Raw genomic sequence first — 12,892 nt, 5'->3', positions numbered from 1 at the left:
TCCTGCTGCTCAGTAATTCTCCTGCAGTGGGGTCAGTCTCCTCACCAACCTGGTTTTTAGTTTCCACATTTGTAAAGTAGGACTAAGTCCCACCACTGTACTTTATAGAAAACTAGCCTGTGAAATGTTCCCCGAATGAAGGGTTCTTCCTTTGAAGAATCCAATTGCATTCCGGCCTGTTTAAGTATCTGGAAAATCCTCCAGTAAATGATTTCACTTACCTTTAACCCAGCACTTCCCGAACTTAATTATGTAAGTTTTATAGCCTAAAACACTAACATCTCAGAGTTAATCATCCACAGAATAACCTGGGAAGAGAACTGGCTCCAGCAATTCATTTTTCTTTGACTTTGCACCTGATACTGAAGTTTGTCCATAATCACACAGGGGGCCTTTCAGGAATCTCTGTATTAATCCATTATGGGAGAGGTTCTTAAACCTCAGCGCATAAAGAACCATTTTAGAAACTCATAATAATGCACACCAGATCTACAAAGTCAGAAACTCCTGAAATAGAACTAAGGAATCACTCTACAGATAGTTATGTTGGAGGCAGTGTTCAGTCCACAGTATGAAGAACAGTAACTTACGTAATATTTCAGTGAAAAGTAAATTTTACTGGCTTATATTCCTTATCATTGGAAGAAGCTTGAAGTCATAGCCACAATAACACATCTCAAAGGTTGGGCTGTTTCATCATCTCCTAAGAGCTATGGATGAAACAAGTTTATAGACAACTTGTGAATACCTGTTAAACCTATTAAATATCTCTGATACCAATTTCTGATAGAGATGGTCCCAACTTACGATGAAGCAACTTACAATTTTTTTTTATTTTACAACTTTGTGAGAGCAACGTGCATTCAGTAGAAACCATACTCCAAATTTTGAATTTTAATCTTTCCTTGGCTAGTGATATGCACAGTATGATACTCTCTTATGATGCTGGACAGTGACAGCCAGCCATAGCTTGAACTCAGCCACACCATCACAAGGGTAAACAAATGATACTCCACACTGTATTCATTGTGTTAGGTGATTTTGCCCAACTGGCTAATGTAAGTGTTCTGAGCATGCTTAAAATAGACTAGGCTGAACTATGATATTCAGTAGGTTAGGTGTATGAAATGCATTTTTGACATGGTATTTTCAACTTACGATGGTTTTATCAGGACATACCCCTATCATAAATTGAGGAGCATCTGTAATATTAAAATGTGGATATGGTTTTAGCTGTAACTATGAGGTCAATAATTTGGACAAAAATCTACTTAAAAGGCTAATACACAGGAAAAGGGCAGTCGCCCAGCTGTTTCTCTCATTCCTGTGATTCCTCTATAGCTTATTCATTCTCACCATAAACTGAGTTAGTGAGAAATCAAGGTTAAAGTAGTAGGAAAGAAACTTAATTCATTTAATTTTAGGACTTATTAACAACTAAAAGAATCTGATGATAGGAAGGCTGGAATGAATAGCTAACATGTTACTACTTTTACACTATCTGTGAATTTCATTTGCTCTCATTATCACAAATGATGAAAAATTAGCTGTCAGAAATTTCAAAGCAAGACAGCAGAACATGATAAAGACAGGAATTAATCTGGAACATTTTTCTCTCTGTTAGAATTTTTCAGGTAATATGAGGAAGATGATATCACATTTCTTCACAATATTCTGTACATTTTCTTACAGGAAAAAGAATGAATTGTGGTGACCGATGGCATTTATTAAAAACAAGGAAACTTTTTGTTCTAGGCCACTAGTTATATTTCCTGTAAGAAAACTACAGATTATTTGCAGGACTCGAGAGAATTCACTTTTAACGTTATAGCCCAAAATTTACAGATAACTTGTTTGTAAATAACTTACAAGGATCACAGCCTCACAACTGGGATATTCTGTTTTATTTTATTTTGATAACCGGATTATAATCTTTTTGAAACTGGGAAGTGGTAATAAATGATGCTGTACTTTTTCTCTAACAACTCCATAAAAGTGGCATCCTGACATATATTTGCCTGGGCTTCATAAAACAAAATGTGTAAGTCTTTCTTTACAATATAGAATGAACATCACATACACCCTTATAGGGATTATGGCTTTTTTTTCTCTATTATAGCACTGCACTGTCTCAAGGGTGGCTGCATTCCTTTGGACTGTGAAATAATCTCTGGAAAATATACATGCTACCCCACTAAAGAGTACTAATTAGAGTTTGAATATGTTCATTTTGTGTTCAAATTTCAAGTCCTCTTCCTCATCCAGCCACTTCTCAGGCCTTTCCTTTAAGACCAGGAAAAGCAAAACTAGAGTTGTTCAAAGTTGGAACTAAGGAAAGAAAATAAATATGAAGCTGAGCTGGATTTCACTGTACATATTTAGAGTACATTGCGTATAGTGGAACTGTGCTTACAAGTACCAGTTTTTCAGGTTTGAATTATTCATTTGGGCTCTCAAAAAAAACAAACAAAAAAAAACCTGCTTTGTAGATCCAGAGCACTTGTAATTTTCCAACTGGGTTCCTGGTCTGCTTAGCTAATTCTGTGGGCTTCAATGTGCAGTCCACACCTGAAAAGGGGGAGTTTCAATGTTGTGGTTTATTAATCAGGTACTTTCCATTCACTCAGTTAACAAATAGAAAACAGAAAGAAAAAAGAGAGAACGCCTCCTACTTATTTTTTACTCCAAATATGGAGACAGAAACTATTGAGCAAGTGAAGAGGGAAACTCCGGCATATTTCACCTTGACCTGGCTGGACGGGTCTGATGCCCGTAAGGGGAGGCTGCTCTTTGAAAGAGGTTGGCAGGCAGCTAGTGGGAAACAGGAGGTCAGACTTTACCAGGGCGAACCACTCCTGCCCCTAGAGGTAAAAGGGAAGCATCACTCTGGGTCTGACTGGAAACAGTGTCTTGTTTTCAATCCGGAGGACTGCGTTTTCTCCCTCGGCCTAGCCTGTTAGTGATAGGACTCAAGGAGGCGCATGGCTTCCCCCGCAGTTGCCCAGCAAAACACCCCTCACTGCAGGCCCTACATTTCTGATCTGCAAGCAGCAGAAATGCCATCCCACCTCCCTCCCTCGCTGCTTCTCTCCCCTGTTTCGCCGGCCTTTGTAACTTCTTTGTTCTGTTTATTGGGAAGTTGACTTTTAGTTCAAAAGACCCAAGGTAAACTAGCAAACGCCCAGAGCCACCACCAGACCCTGTGAAGAGCAGGGCTGCCCAGCCCAGGGTTGATGCTCCGAGTGGAGGAGCCACGAGAAATTCCAGCCAGCAGCTGCTGGTGCAGCTCCTGCAGACTGGAAACTCCGGCATATTTCACCTTAACCTGGTTGGACGGATCAACTTCCCAAGTGTTGGGGAGACGCGGGACAGTCTTGGGGTGGGGCAAAGGATGAGCTCCTGACTCTGCAAGCAAAGTAGGCAGCGCGCGCTCCCAGAACTTAGGGTGTTGGAGGTGGGGTGAGGCTCCGGGACTCCGCTCCGCAGGCGGCAGCTGCCGAGCATTGGGTATCTCCAAACAAAGGAGTGCGCAGAGCCCGGGGCGAGAGGCTGGGGTTTGCGCGCAGCTGCCGCCTGCGCTGAGCCAGCCTCTGCACCCGGTAGGCGAGCGTTAGGGAGCAGGAATTCGGGGAGGAGAAGGAAAAGAACAGGGCGTGCGATTCCTGTTGTGCGGCTACACTTCAGGAGTTCTTGTGAACTATGGGAATGGCAACCATTAAAGTCAAGGGGGAGAGAAAGAGCTGGAGTGAGCAAAACAAAGAGCGAGTGTGGGCCGCGGTGACTTCATGCCTCACTAATGTCCCGCCCACGCTACTCCGAGCTTTTGCTGTTGCAGCGAGCTGCCTCGGAGCCTCTCGGCTGCCGGGGCCGAGCGCTCCATAGCGTGGGGCGGTTTCCTAGCAACTCAGGGCCCCGAGCGCGCGCAACTATCAGCACATAGGGAGTCACCCACCCCCCCTACCCCCGGCACCCGCGGGCCCGGGCAGGGCCACACCTCTCTGCTCCCCACCAACTGGTCTCCCTCTCATCCTCACGGGGTGCACCCCTGAGCGCGCCAACAGCCTGGGCTCTGGACGGCCGGACATCTGAGCTGTACACTGAGGCCAAGAGAACGAGGGCACGAAGCTCCCGCCCCCCCGAGGCCGGGCTTTAGCACCCCCGCAGCGGTGCGCTCCACTCCTACCCAAGCCGGGAGCTGCGATGCCTCGCTCTGAGTCGGCCAGCGCCGAGGGGGACTATTAGGGCGCTCCCGGAGCCGCTTCCCCTGGCCGCTGGCGCCCCAAGCTTCCTCCCGGCCAGCAAGGACGCTGCCACTTCTACTTTGTCCTCTGGTCAACTAACGAGGCTGCAAAGCTGCAACTAAGTGGAGTTGGCCTCCCTGCCCACCTGTGGAAGCAGCTCGCGCTGATTGATGCGACATTGACTTTTTTCCCCTCTGGCGTCCCCTCCCACAGATGCAGCATCACCGGGTGAATGTACATTAGGCTGGTTTTTCCCCCCAGCTTCGGGCTTTGTTTGGGTTTGATTGTGTTTGGCTCTTCGCTAAGCTGATTTATGCAGCAGAATTCCCGTCGGCTGGAGAGAAACAAAAGCTCTTTTCTTTGTCCCAGAGCTGGCTGCGGAGCCCCGCTCGCGTTGCCGCCCCGAGCCTTTGGCAGTCGGAGGAGGTGCTTCTCGCGGAGATTTCGGGGACCCACCGCGCCGAGCTGGGAGGGCCGCAGGGGCCCTGAGATGCCGAGCAGTGCCTGGGCCAGCGTACCTGCACCGCTTCTTTCGAGCCGCGGGGTCCGCCTGCCGGGCCTGCTGGAAACATCCTAGCGACACTTGGTCCGCGGGCCCCAAGGTGCGCCTGGGAGGCGCGAGCGCGCATCCAGAGAGCAGCCAAGCGGCGGGCGCTGTGTGGGCTGCTTTGCATTATGTGCTGCTCGGCCCTGGCTTTTCTTACTGCCTCATTTGTCTGCCTTCAAAACTGCCGGCCCGGTCCTACCCCATTCCTCCGGGCGGCCTGGGTGTTTTCAGTTGTTCTTGGACTGGGCCAAAGTGGTAAGTTGTGTGTGTGTGTGTGTGTGTGTTGTTTTCTCCTCTTCCTCAAAGGTCTTGCAAGGGTTGAGGAGCATCCCGGCCAGTTAAGTGGCCGGGTGTCAGTCTCCTTCCATCTGCCCACAGAACTTCAGAAGGGTGGTGTGTGGCACTATCCCCCATCACATGTGGCATGAACGCCCTGGAGTGACATCAATCACTAATTATAAGTGGGGATACTGTGTGTTGCTCCTGGATGTTGGGAAAGCAGTAATAGAATGGACGTTTGGAAGTGTGGGCAGTGGTATTTACAGAAGCCAGTAGGGGTTCTGCCCCATCCTTGAAGGGATCCTTAAAGATGCTCCACATCTTTCTAGCATGTGGGTCTAATAACTAGCTGGTATCTGATTCAAGGCTGAGGATAAATGGGTGTAACAGGAGTGAGTCTTCTGTTTTGGGGGGACATGAAGGAAAAGGATGGCAGCATACAAGTTTCTTCTGTCACAGTGCTCAGCCTGAATGAATTAAAAGTGCAAAAGCGTTTTGACACTTTTGAATTATATGCAAATGTTAGGTGACACTACTAGGTTACTAGCAAACGCAGTATAAGTAATAGTAATAATCATCAATTTAGGATGTGTTCTTAGTGGTTTTATACTTATTTTTGCCAAGGCAATGATTACTGCTGCAGTTTATTTTTTAATTTACTTTATCTGTGTGTGGCCATCCAGTCCTTAAACTCTATTAGAGCCTTTCTCTGACCTCTCCTGTTGAGGAAGAATTAATTGTTTTGTAGACCAAAATTTTCTCCAATGCTTTGAACCGGTGTGCCAAGTTTCTGCCTGAAGCTAATTAAAATGATCAAGTCATAACCTTATAAATAAGGGTTTCTAATGGAAACATCCAGCTAGCTTCACTTGGTTGCTTATATAGTTGTCTCATATATGTTTCAAAAGGAATTTACCCACTTATGTGAAATGAGAGCAATTAGAGTAAATTTTTATCTTGTGGTTATTTTTTGCCTTATGTGTTGATTTAAAAATAAGTGAAACTTAAGGCAAAGGAAAACATAACATTCATTATCAATTATCTCTTAAGTGGAACATGCATTTGTTACAGCAAATTTTCCACTGAGCATAATTCCATCCTGTATTAATAAGTGACAAAGTGTTTTTCTAGATTTAGTAAACAGACACACAATAGTAAAATGACCAAAATTGTGTCAACAGCATATATTATGTCCCCAATTCATAGGCGAAGGAAAAAGTCCTACTTGCCTCTAGAATTTGTTAATAATAGTAATAATTTTTATTCATTGGGCTTGTGATGATTAGTCAAGTTCTCCTGTAAGAGCATTGCATTTCTAGTCAGTAACTATAACTGACTTGAAGCAAATATTATGAATGGGCTCCCTTGCACCTGCTGTTGTGAAAAGGGAATGCTTATCTGAAATCAGAACAAGGCATCTTTTTCCCAGCCTCTGTCAATATACAAAGGTTTCTCATGTATACTGGTTTGCATTGCAGTTAAAAACATGCAAAAAATTTAAATTATAGCCAGCACAACTCAGAAAATTAGAGATCAGCATAAACTGTTGTACTTTTGTGATATAGCTACAAGGCTCAAATTATATGTCTTCACAGTGCAAATTAGACGCTTAAAGCAGAATAGAAATTTAGGTATCAGTTACAAAGGAAATCTTGTTCCCTTGCTCAGTAGTTTACACCAAGGAATTGTTGAGGGCATTAAAGCCATACAAAAGAAACCATAAGCTGCACAACAACATACCTTTGGGTTTAGTTTTTGAAGTAGAATGTATAGGTCCCAAATTACATAGTGAACTTTTGTTAATGAATATATAACGAGTAATAAGAACGCTACTAATAAAATCTGAATATTCTTCTGATCTAGGAAATTTATTGGACTTTGTTATTCAGTTTTCCCTGGTGAAAATTACTGACAATTCTTGTAACAATAACACTAAAGAGTGATTAATGAGTAACTGGAATACACTAAAGCAGGGGTCCTCAAACTTTTTAAACAGGGGGCCAGTTCACTGTCCCTCAGACTACTGGAGGGCCGGGCTATAGTTTAAAAAAAAAACTATGAAAAAATTCCTATGCACACTGCACATATCTTATTTTGAAGTAAAAAACAAAACGGGAACAAATACAATATTTGTATTTGCATGTGGCCCACGGGCCGTAGTTTGAGGACCCCTGCACTAAAGAATACCTAGTGGTTACTATTTGAAGATTTAAGGTAGCAACATTGTTGTTTCTACATTTGCTACTTTTGAAAGGTTAGAAACTTTTTAAAAACATGTTTTTATTGATTTGAGGGAGAGGGAGAGGGAGAGATATGAGAGAAACATCAATCTGTTGCCTCCCATACAGAACCTGCAACCTGGGCATGTGCACTGACCAGGAATCTAACCTTATGTGATTTCACCTTCTGTGTATAATCAACTATTTATTCTTTTAAGTAACAACCAACTAGATTATCATTGTTTTTTAACTGTAGTATTACTTTACCTCAGAACATATTTTGTAACATACATGTTCTTAAGTTTTTTTATGGTTACCTAAAGTGAGAAGATGTTTAAGAGAACCAAGCCTTTGTTTATAAAAATCCAGTCTCAAATTATTTATGCAATAGGAATCCAAATTAATTCTATCTTAAAGCAACTGAGGCACCTTCTGAGTAAAAAAATAAGTTTGTATTGTATATAAAAACAAAATAACTGATAAGATTAGAAAAAGCCAAAAAAATTCCTGTGCCCCCAAATATTTACCTGTTACCAAATTATCTGAAATTTCACCATTTAATGGATTTATTTGGATTAAGCATGGTATTGACACTATGTTTCTTCTAATGTTTAGCTTTATATTATGGGAATTTTGAAACACATGCAGAAGAAGAGATAATGGTATAAGGAATTGCCATATACCCATCACCCAGCTTTAAAATGAACTATCAACTCAGAGCCAACTTTTTTTTATCTCTCTCCCCACCCAGTTTATCTCTTTTCCCCAACTAGATTATTCTGAAGTAATTTCTTATATAGTTTTATCCTAAATATTTCTGTAAATTAAAATACTACTGGAGAAGTAACACAGTCATTAATCCCAGGGCATGAATTTTTTTAGCTGAATTTTAGGGACACAAGATTTTTCATTATCTTTCATGGGAGGAATGCAGAAGTGAGGGCCTGGAGCAAAGACAATTTTATCCACTTTTCAATGGTTCTGTTATGGCTCCATTAAAAATATTTTTCTTAAAATATGCATATGTAACAGACTTTTTGATATGGATTTATATGAAGAAGAAAAAACATCAATACATCTACTTCCCCAACTAAATGCTAATTTCTTTAATCCAATGGAATCACAGAAAGTATACCTTGTTAGGGTTTGTTGGAAGGGTTGTTATCTTGAATCACCATTTTTTCTCCTCTCTACTGGATCACTTATAGCATATGCGTATCCATACACGCTGTAGTATCCCTCTGCTATTTCTCACTCTCTGCTATAGCCAAAATTCTTGAAAGAGCTGTCATACTTGCTGTCTCCAATTCTCCTCACCTGCCTGTTGAAACTTTTGCAATCAGGCTTTATTTTTCACCTCTCCCAGAATCTATTCTGTTAAAAACACAGTGAGCTCCCTATTGCCAAATCCCAGGGCCAAGCCACAGTCTTCATCCTATTATCTGTCAGTAAGTTAACACTGTTGACCACTCCCTCCTTCGAAGCACTCCTTTCATGGACCCACATGCTCTTGGTTTAAGCTCCTTCTCTATCTCTGGTGTCAGTTCTTCATGTCCCAACCTCCAAATGTAGGAGTGGCTCAGGACTCAGTCCTTGGACTGGACTTTCTCTTATAGCTATTTATTAAGTCCTCAGGTGGACTAACCCAGTTTTGGGTCTTAAGTACAATTTCTATGATGACAACTTCGGTCCTGACCTCTTATCTGATCTTCAGATGGTATAGCAAACTTATTCAACATCTCCACTGTATGTCTAAAGGCAGAATTACCCTAACATATTCAAAAACATACCTCCAAATTTCTCATTCAAGCTTGCACCTTTCATACTCTTCCTCATGTGAGTAGGTGGTAAATCAATCTTCCTATAGTTCAGGGTAACACTTTGGTGGCATCCTTGATCTATTTCTCTAATTCACAGTAGAATTTGCACTTTAAGAACTATCCTTTCTAATAAAGAGTGAATATGCTAATTGACCCTCATACCATCACAAACTTGGCGGCACCCACAGCCAATAAGGAGGGAATATGCTAATTCACTGCCCCACCCTCAAAGATGGCAGTGCCCACAGCCACAAGATGACCGGCATGGAAGGGCAGTTGTGGGGGATCAGGCCAGCAGGGGAGGGCAGTGGGGGGCGATTAGGCATCAATCAGGCTGGTAGGGGAGTGGTTAGGGGGTGATCAGAAGCGGTTAGGGGCAATCAGGCAGGCAGGCAGGCAAGCAGTTGGGAGCCAGTAGTCCCGGATTTTGAGGGGGATGTCCGACTGCTGGTTTTAGCCCGATCCCACAGGCGGTTGGACATCCCCCAAGGGGTCCCAGATTGGAGAGGGTACAGGCTGGGCTGAGAGACAGCCTCCCCCTCAGTGCACGAATTTCGTGCACCAGGCCTCTAGTAGTTTCCTATAAAAGCAGGTTCTATTATAAATGGTTTAACACAATAATACACTTATTTTCTGCCTTCTCAGTCTACCCCAGAAAGCAGGCTCTTGACCTTGTAGGCAAATCTTTAGCTAAGATCAAAATAAACACTAATTTTTAATCTACTTTTTACAAATTTGTTTTCTTTCAAAATTTCTGATAATTATTTTCATTGAAAATTAATTATAAAAAGTAATCCTGACCTTTTACCTCAATATGTATTTTAAAACTGATTTATATTTGGGCTATATAAACTGGAATTTGTAGTCTTTTTAAAAATATTTTTTATTGATTTCAGAGAGGAAGGGGGAGAGAGAATCATTGATTGGTTGCCTCTCCTGCACACCCACCACTGGGGATCGACCCTGCAACCTGGGCATGTGCCCTTGACTGGAATTGAACCCAAGACCCTTCAGTCCACAAGCTGACACTCTATCTATTGAGCCAAACTGGCTAGGGCTGTAGTCATTTTTAACCAAACACTAAGAAAGGTAATAAAAAGACAAACTATTCTAATCCATTTAAATCATTGTTCATTCAAATTTCTTAAACCACTTACATCCTTGTGTCAGGCACTGTTCTGGGTTCGACTATAGTTAATATTTGTGAAATATTTGCTCTATGCCAGACACCCTCCTGGACATGTGGTATGAAAATAAATATTTTCATGCCTACAACCTTCTGAGGTATATACTCTGATTATTCCCCATTTTGTAGGCAAGTAAATTAATTAAAGAGACACTGAATAACTTCTTCAAGATCTCTTAACTAACAAGTAATGGAACCAGAATTCAGACCTCTGTGGGTTTGACTCTGCACTCTGAATCACTATTACAAACTATCTTTCAGGGGTAAAGGGATCCCTATCCTTTTCTGCCTCTCCCCACAGGCAAGGAATCCATGAGGCATACCTCTCCAGAGACTTCAAACCTCTTGTAGATCATTTCCAGAATTCTCTGCCCAAATAGTCCAAGACTACTTTCAGGGCCATACTGTGGTATCACTCTGCCACCCATAGGCCAAAACCCTAGGAAAGGGGAAGTATACAGAACTTGGCCATGCTGGCAGGAATGTCCATGCAGGTAAGTGATAGGCAACTTTTAATATAGGGTAAAGCTAGAAGTGAGAAAGAAGAGGGGCAGATCAAGAAATGGAGAGTAATCCTTTACACACTGTCCAGTTCTCAACCAGAAATCTGGAGTGTGAAATTCTAAATTCAGACCTAGCCTTCTAGGGCTTCATAAATGTATATTAGGAAAACAGAACTTATTTTACTTACTGGTTTCTTAGCCTGGGTTGTAAATATTTAGTCTTGTTATGCCCACCACAATATGCATTCTTGCTTTGGCCTTAAAAAGTTAAGAGCAGACTTCCTATTAATTTAAATATTATTGGGAGGTTGACAAGCAATGAAAGCACCAGAGATCATTGCATAAGGAGAATTACCACATGTCAAGATAGTTCTAACTAATTGCCTTTTATTAAGTTCTAAAATGTATACTGATTACACTGAATCACAGTTTCTTATAAATGGTGTTATAGTGAGTCTAGTATATGCATATTTTAGATTTAGTTTTATTTTTATAAACTCTTATTAACTTAAAACATGACACAGAAAAGAACATTTTATGGACACAAAGTAGCCAAATTTGGCTGAATCATTCAGCTGTCATGTATTGACTATCTATAAGTACATGAATATGTAGGGGAAAAAACTACCGTACTGCCTTCAGGGACTAAAAGGACTATTTTTCAATTTAAAAAACCAATGTTAATGTGAACCTCCTTTCTGTTTTCACAGTAAATTGCTATAATTTGCATACCAAAGAAAAGTGTAATTAAAGTCCAAGTGGATTCTATTGGCATTTTATAATTTAATTAAAACAGTCTTATCTATCAACAAAACTAATAGGGTCAATTTTTGCTCAGAAACTACTAATATTAAACATAAGTTAAAATTATCTTTCCTGAAGTGAGTGAACCATATAGATATTAGCAAGAAGAGTCCAGATAGAGAAAACAGCAGGCTCAAAGGTCCTGGGGCAGAAATGTGCCTAGAGTATTGGAAAAAGAGCAACAGGGCCAGTGTGACTACAGAGGAGCAAGACGGGGTGAGTAGGTGAGGGAGGAGATCTGAGGGATTAAAAGCAGAGGGTTAGATCATATTGTGCTGGGTCCACAGAGAGTTCAGTGTGTCCATGAACTAGTTTTGGAAAGGGATTACAGTTGTATTTTCATATCTAACAAAAGATGCATTTGTCTTGCCTAAGACCACCCAATGGTTGAATGCAATTATTCAAGCTAAATCACCCTAATGTTTTCCAAAAATAAACTTAAATGTGTTGCTTTTTTAAAAGTATTTTTATTATATACTGCATTAGTAAAGAAGTACATATATTACTTTAAAAAATTATCTTTACTGAGTTACTTTAAAAGTTTCCCAACTAAAATTAATTTAAGAAGTCAGAGTAAGATAATTGAATTAAAATTGAAATGTTAAATTATGGTGGTCTTAATGGATATATACTCTTAAGATGCTTTTAAAAGATGCTTTTCTTTTGAGCGTTATTAGTCAAAGTACTAAAAGTTCACGTGTAAGATAGCATATAAGGTCTCAAAGACTGGCCTTTCATGCTGGCCTTATCAAGAAGCCAGCCATCATTACTCTAGTGGGTTATCTTTCTATCCCAGGTATTTTTGTTGTTTTGTTTTCTTTTGTTTTATTCAACAAATACTGTTATATTTGTCAAAGACATTCTGTTGCCACTCCAGATCAGTATTGGTGCAGTTTGATTAGTCTAGAGAATAGTCTCCAAAATTCACAGTCCCCAGGTAGTTGTGGCTGCCAAAGGCTAGTTCAAGCCAAGGTCCAAGGAAGAGACCTAATTTGCAAGTGGAGGGAAAGACTAGTAATGAAAACAGGAGGATGAAGACTAGAAATATGTCTTATTAAGTATGTGAGGTGTGCAGTGGCTTTTTGCCAGGAATGTTTTAGTCTTTTGCATGGTTTTTAGATCCAAGTTCTTTTTACAACAAAAATACTTGATATTTCAAGATATGCTGAAGGAAAAATGCAGCCAGAGTTGAGATACTGTTGTTCCACATGCATACATATCAGGGTCCTTTCTTTGAAATTGAACCACATTTTCCCAGGTACAGAATTTTTTCTGATTTCAGTGAGGGCCAGA

At 41.2% G+C, this 12,892-nt stretch overlaps 1 protein-coding gene across 1 annotated transcript in view; it reads left to right on the top strand.

The window, feature by feature from the left end:
- Positions 1 to 3,834: 3,834 nt before the first annotated feature.
- The window catches only part of ITGB8 (integrin subunit beta 8), a 78,816-nt gene continuing 69,758 nt past the window's right edge, over positions 3,835 to 12,892 (top strand). The window contains 1 exon segment of the mRNA XM_006779035.2: positions 3,835 to 5,043. Coding sequence (XP_006779098.1) covers positions 4,917 to 5,043 — 127 coding nt within the window. The 5' untranslated portion in view covers positions 3,835 to 4,916.

The sequence above is a fragment of the Myotis davidii genome, unplaced genomic scaffold (assembly GCF_000327345.1).
Source record: "Myotis davidii unplaced genomic scaffold, ASM32734v1 scaffold168, whole genome shotgun sequence".
Lineage (NCBI taxonomy): Eukaryota > Metazoa > Chordata > Mammalia > Chiroptera > Vespertilionidae > Myotis > Myotis davidii.
Note: the sequence above shows the minus strand (reverse complement) of the source record. Positions and strands in the feature narration are given on the sequence as shown.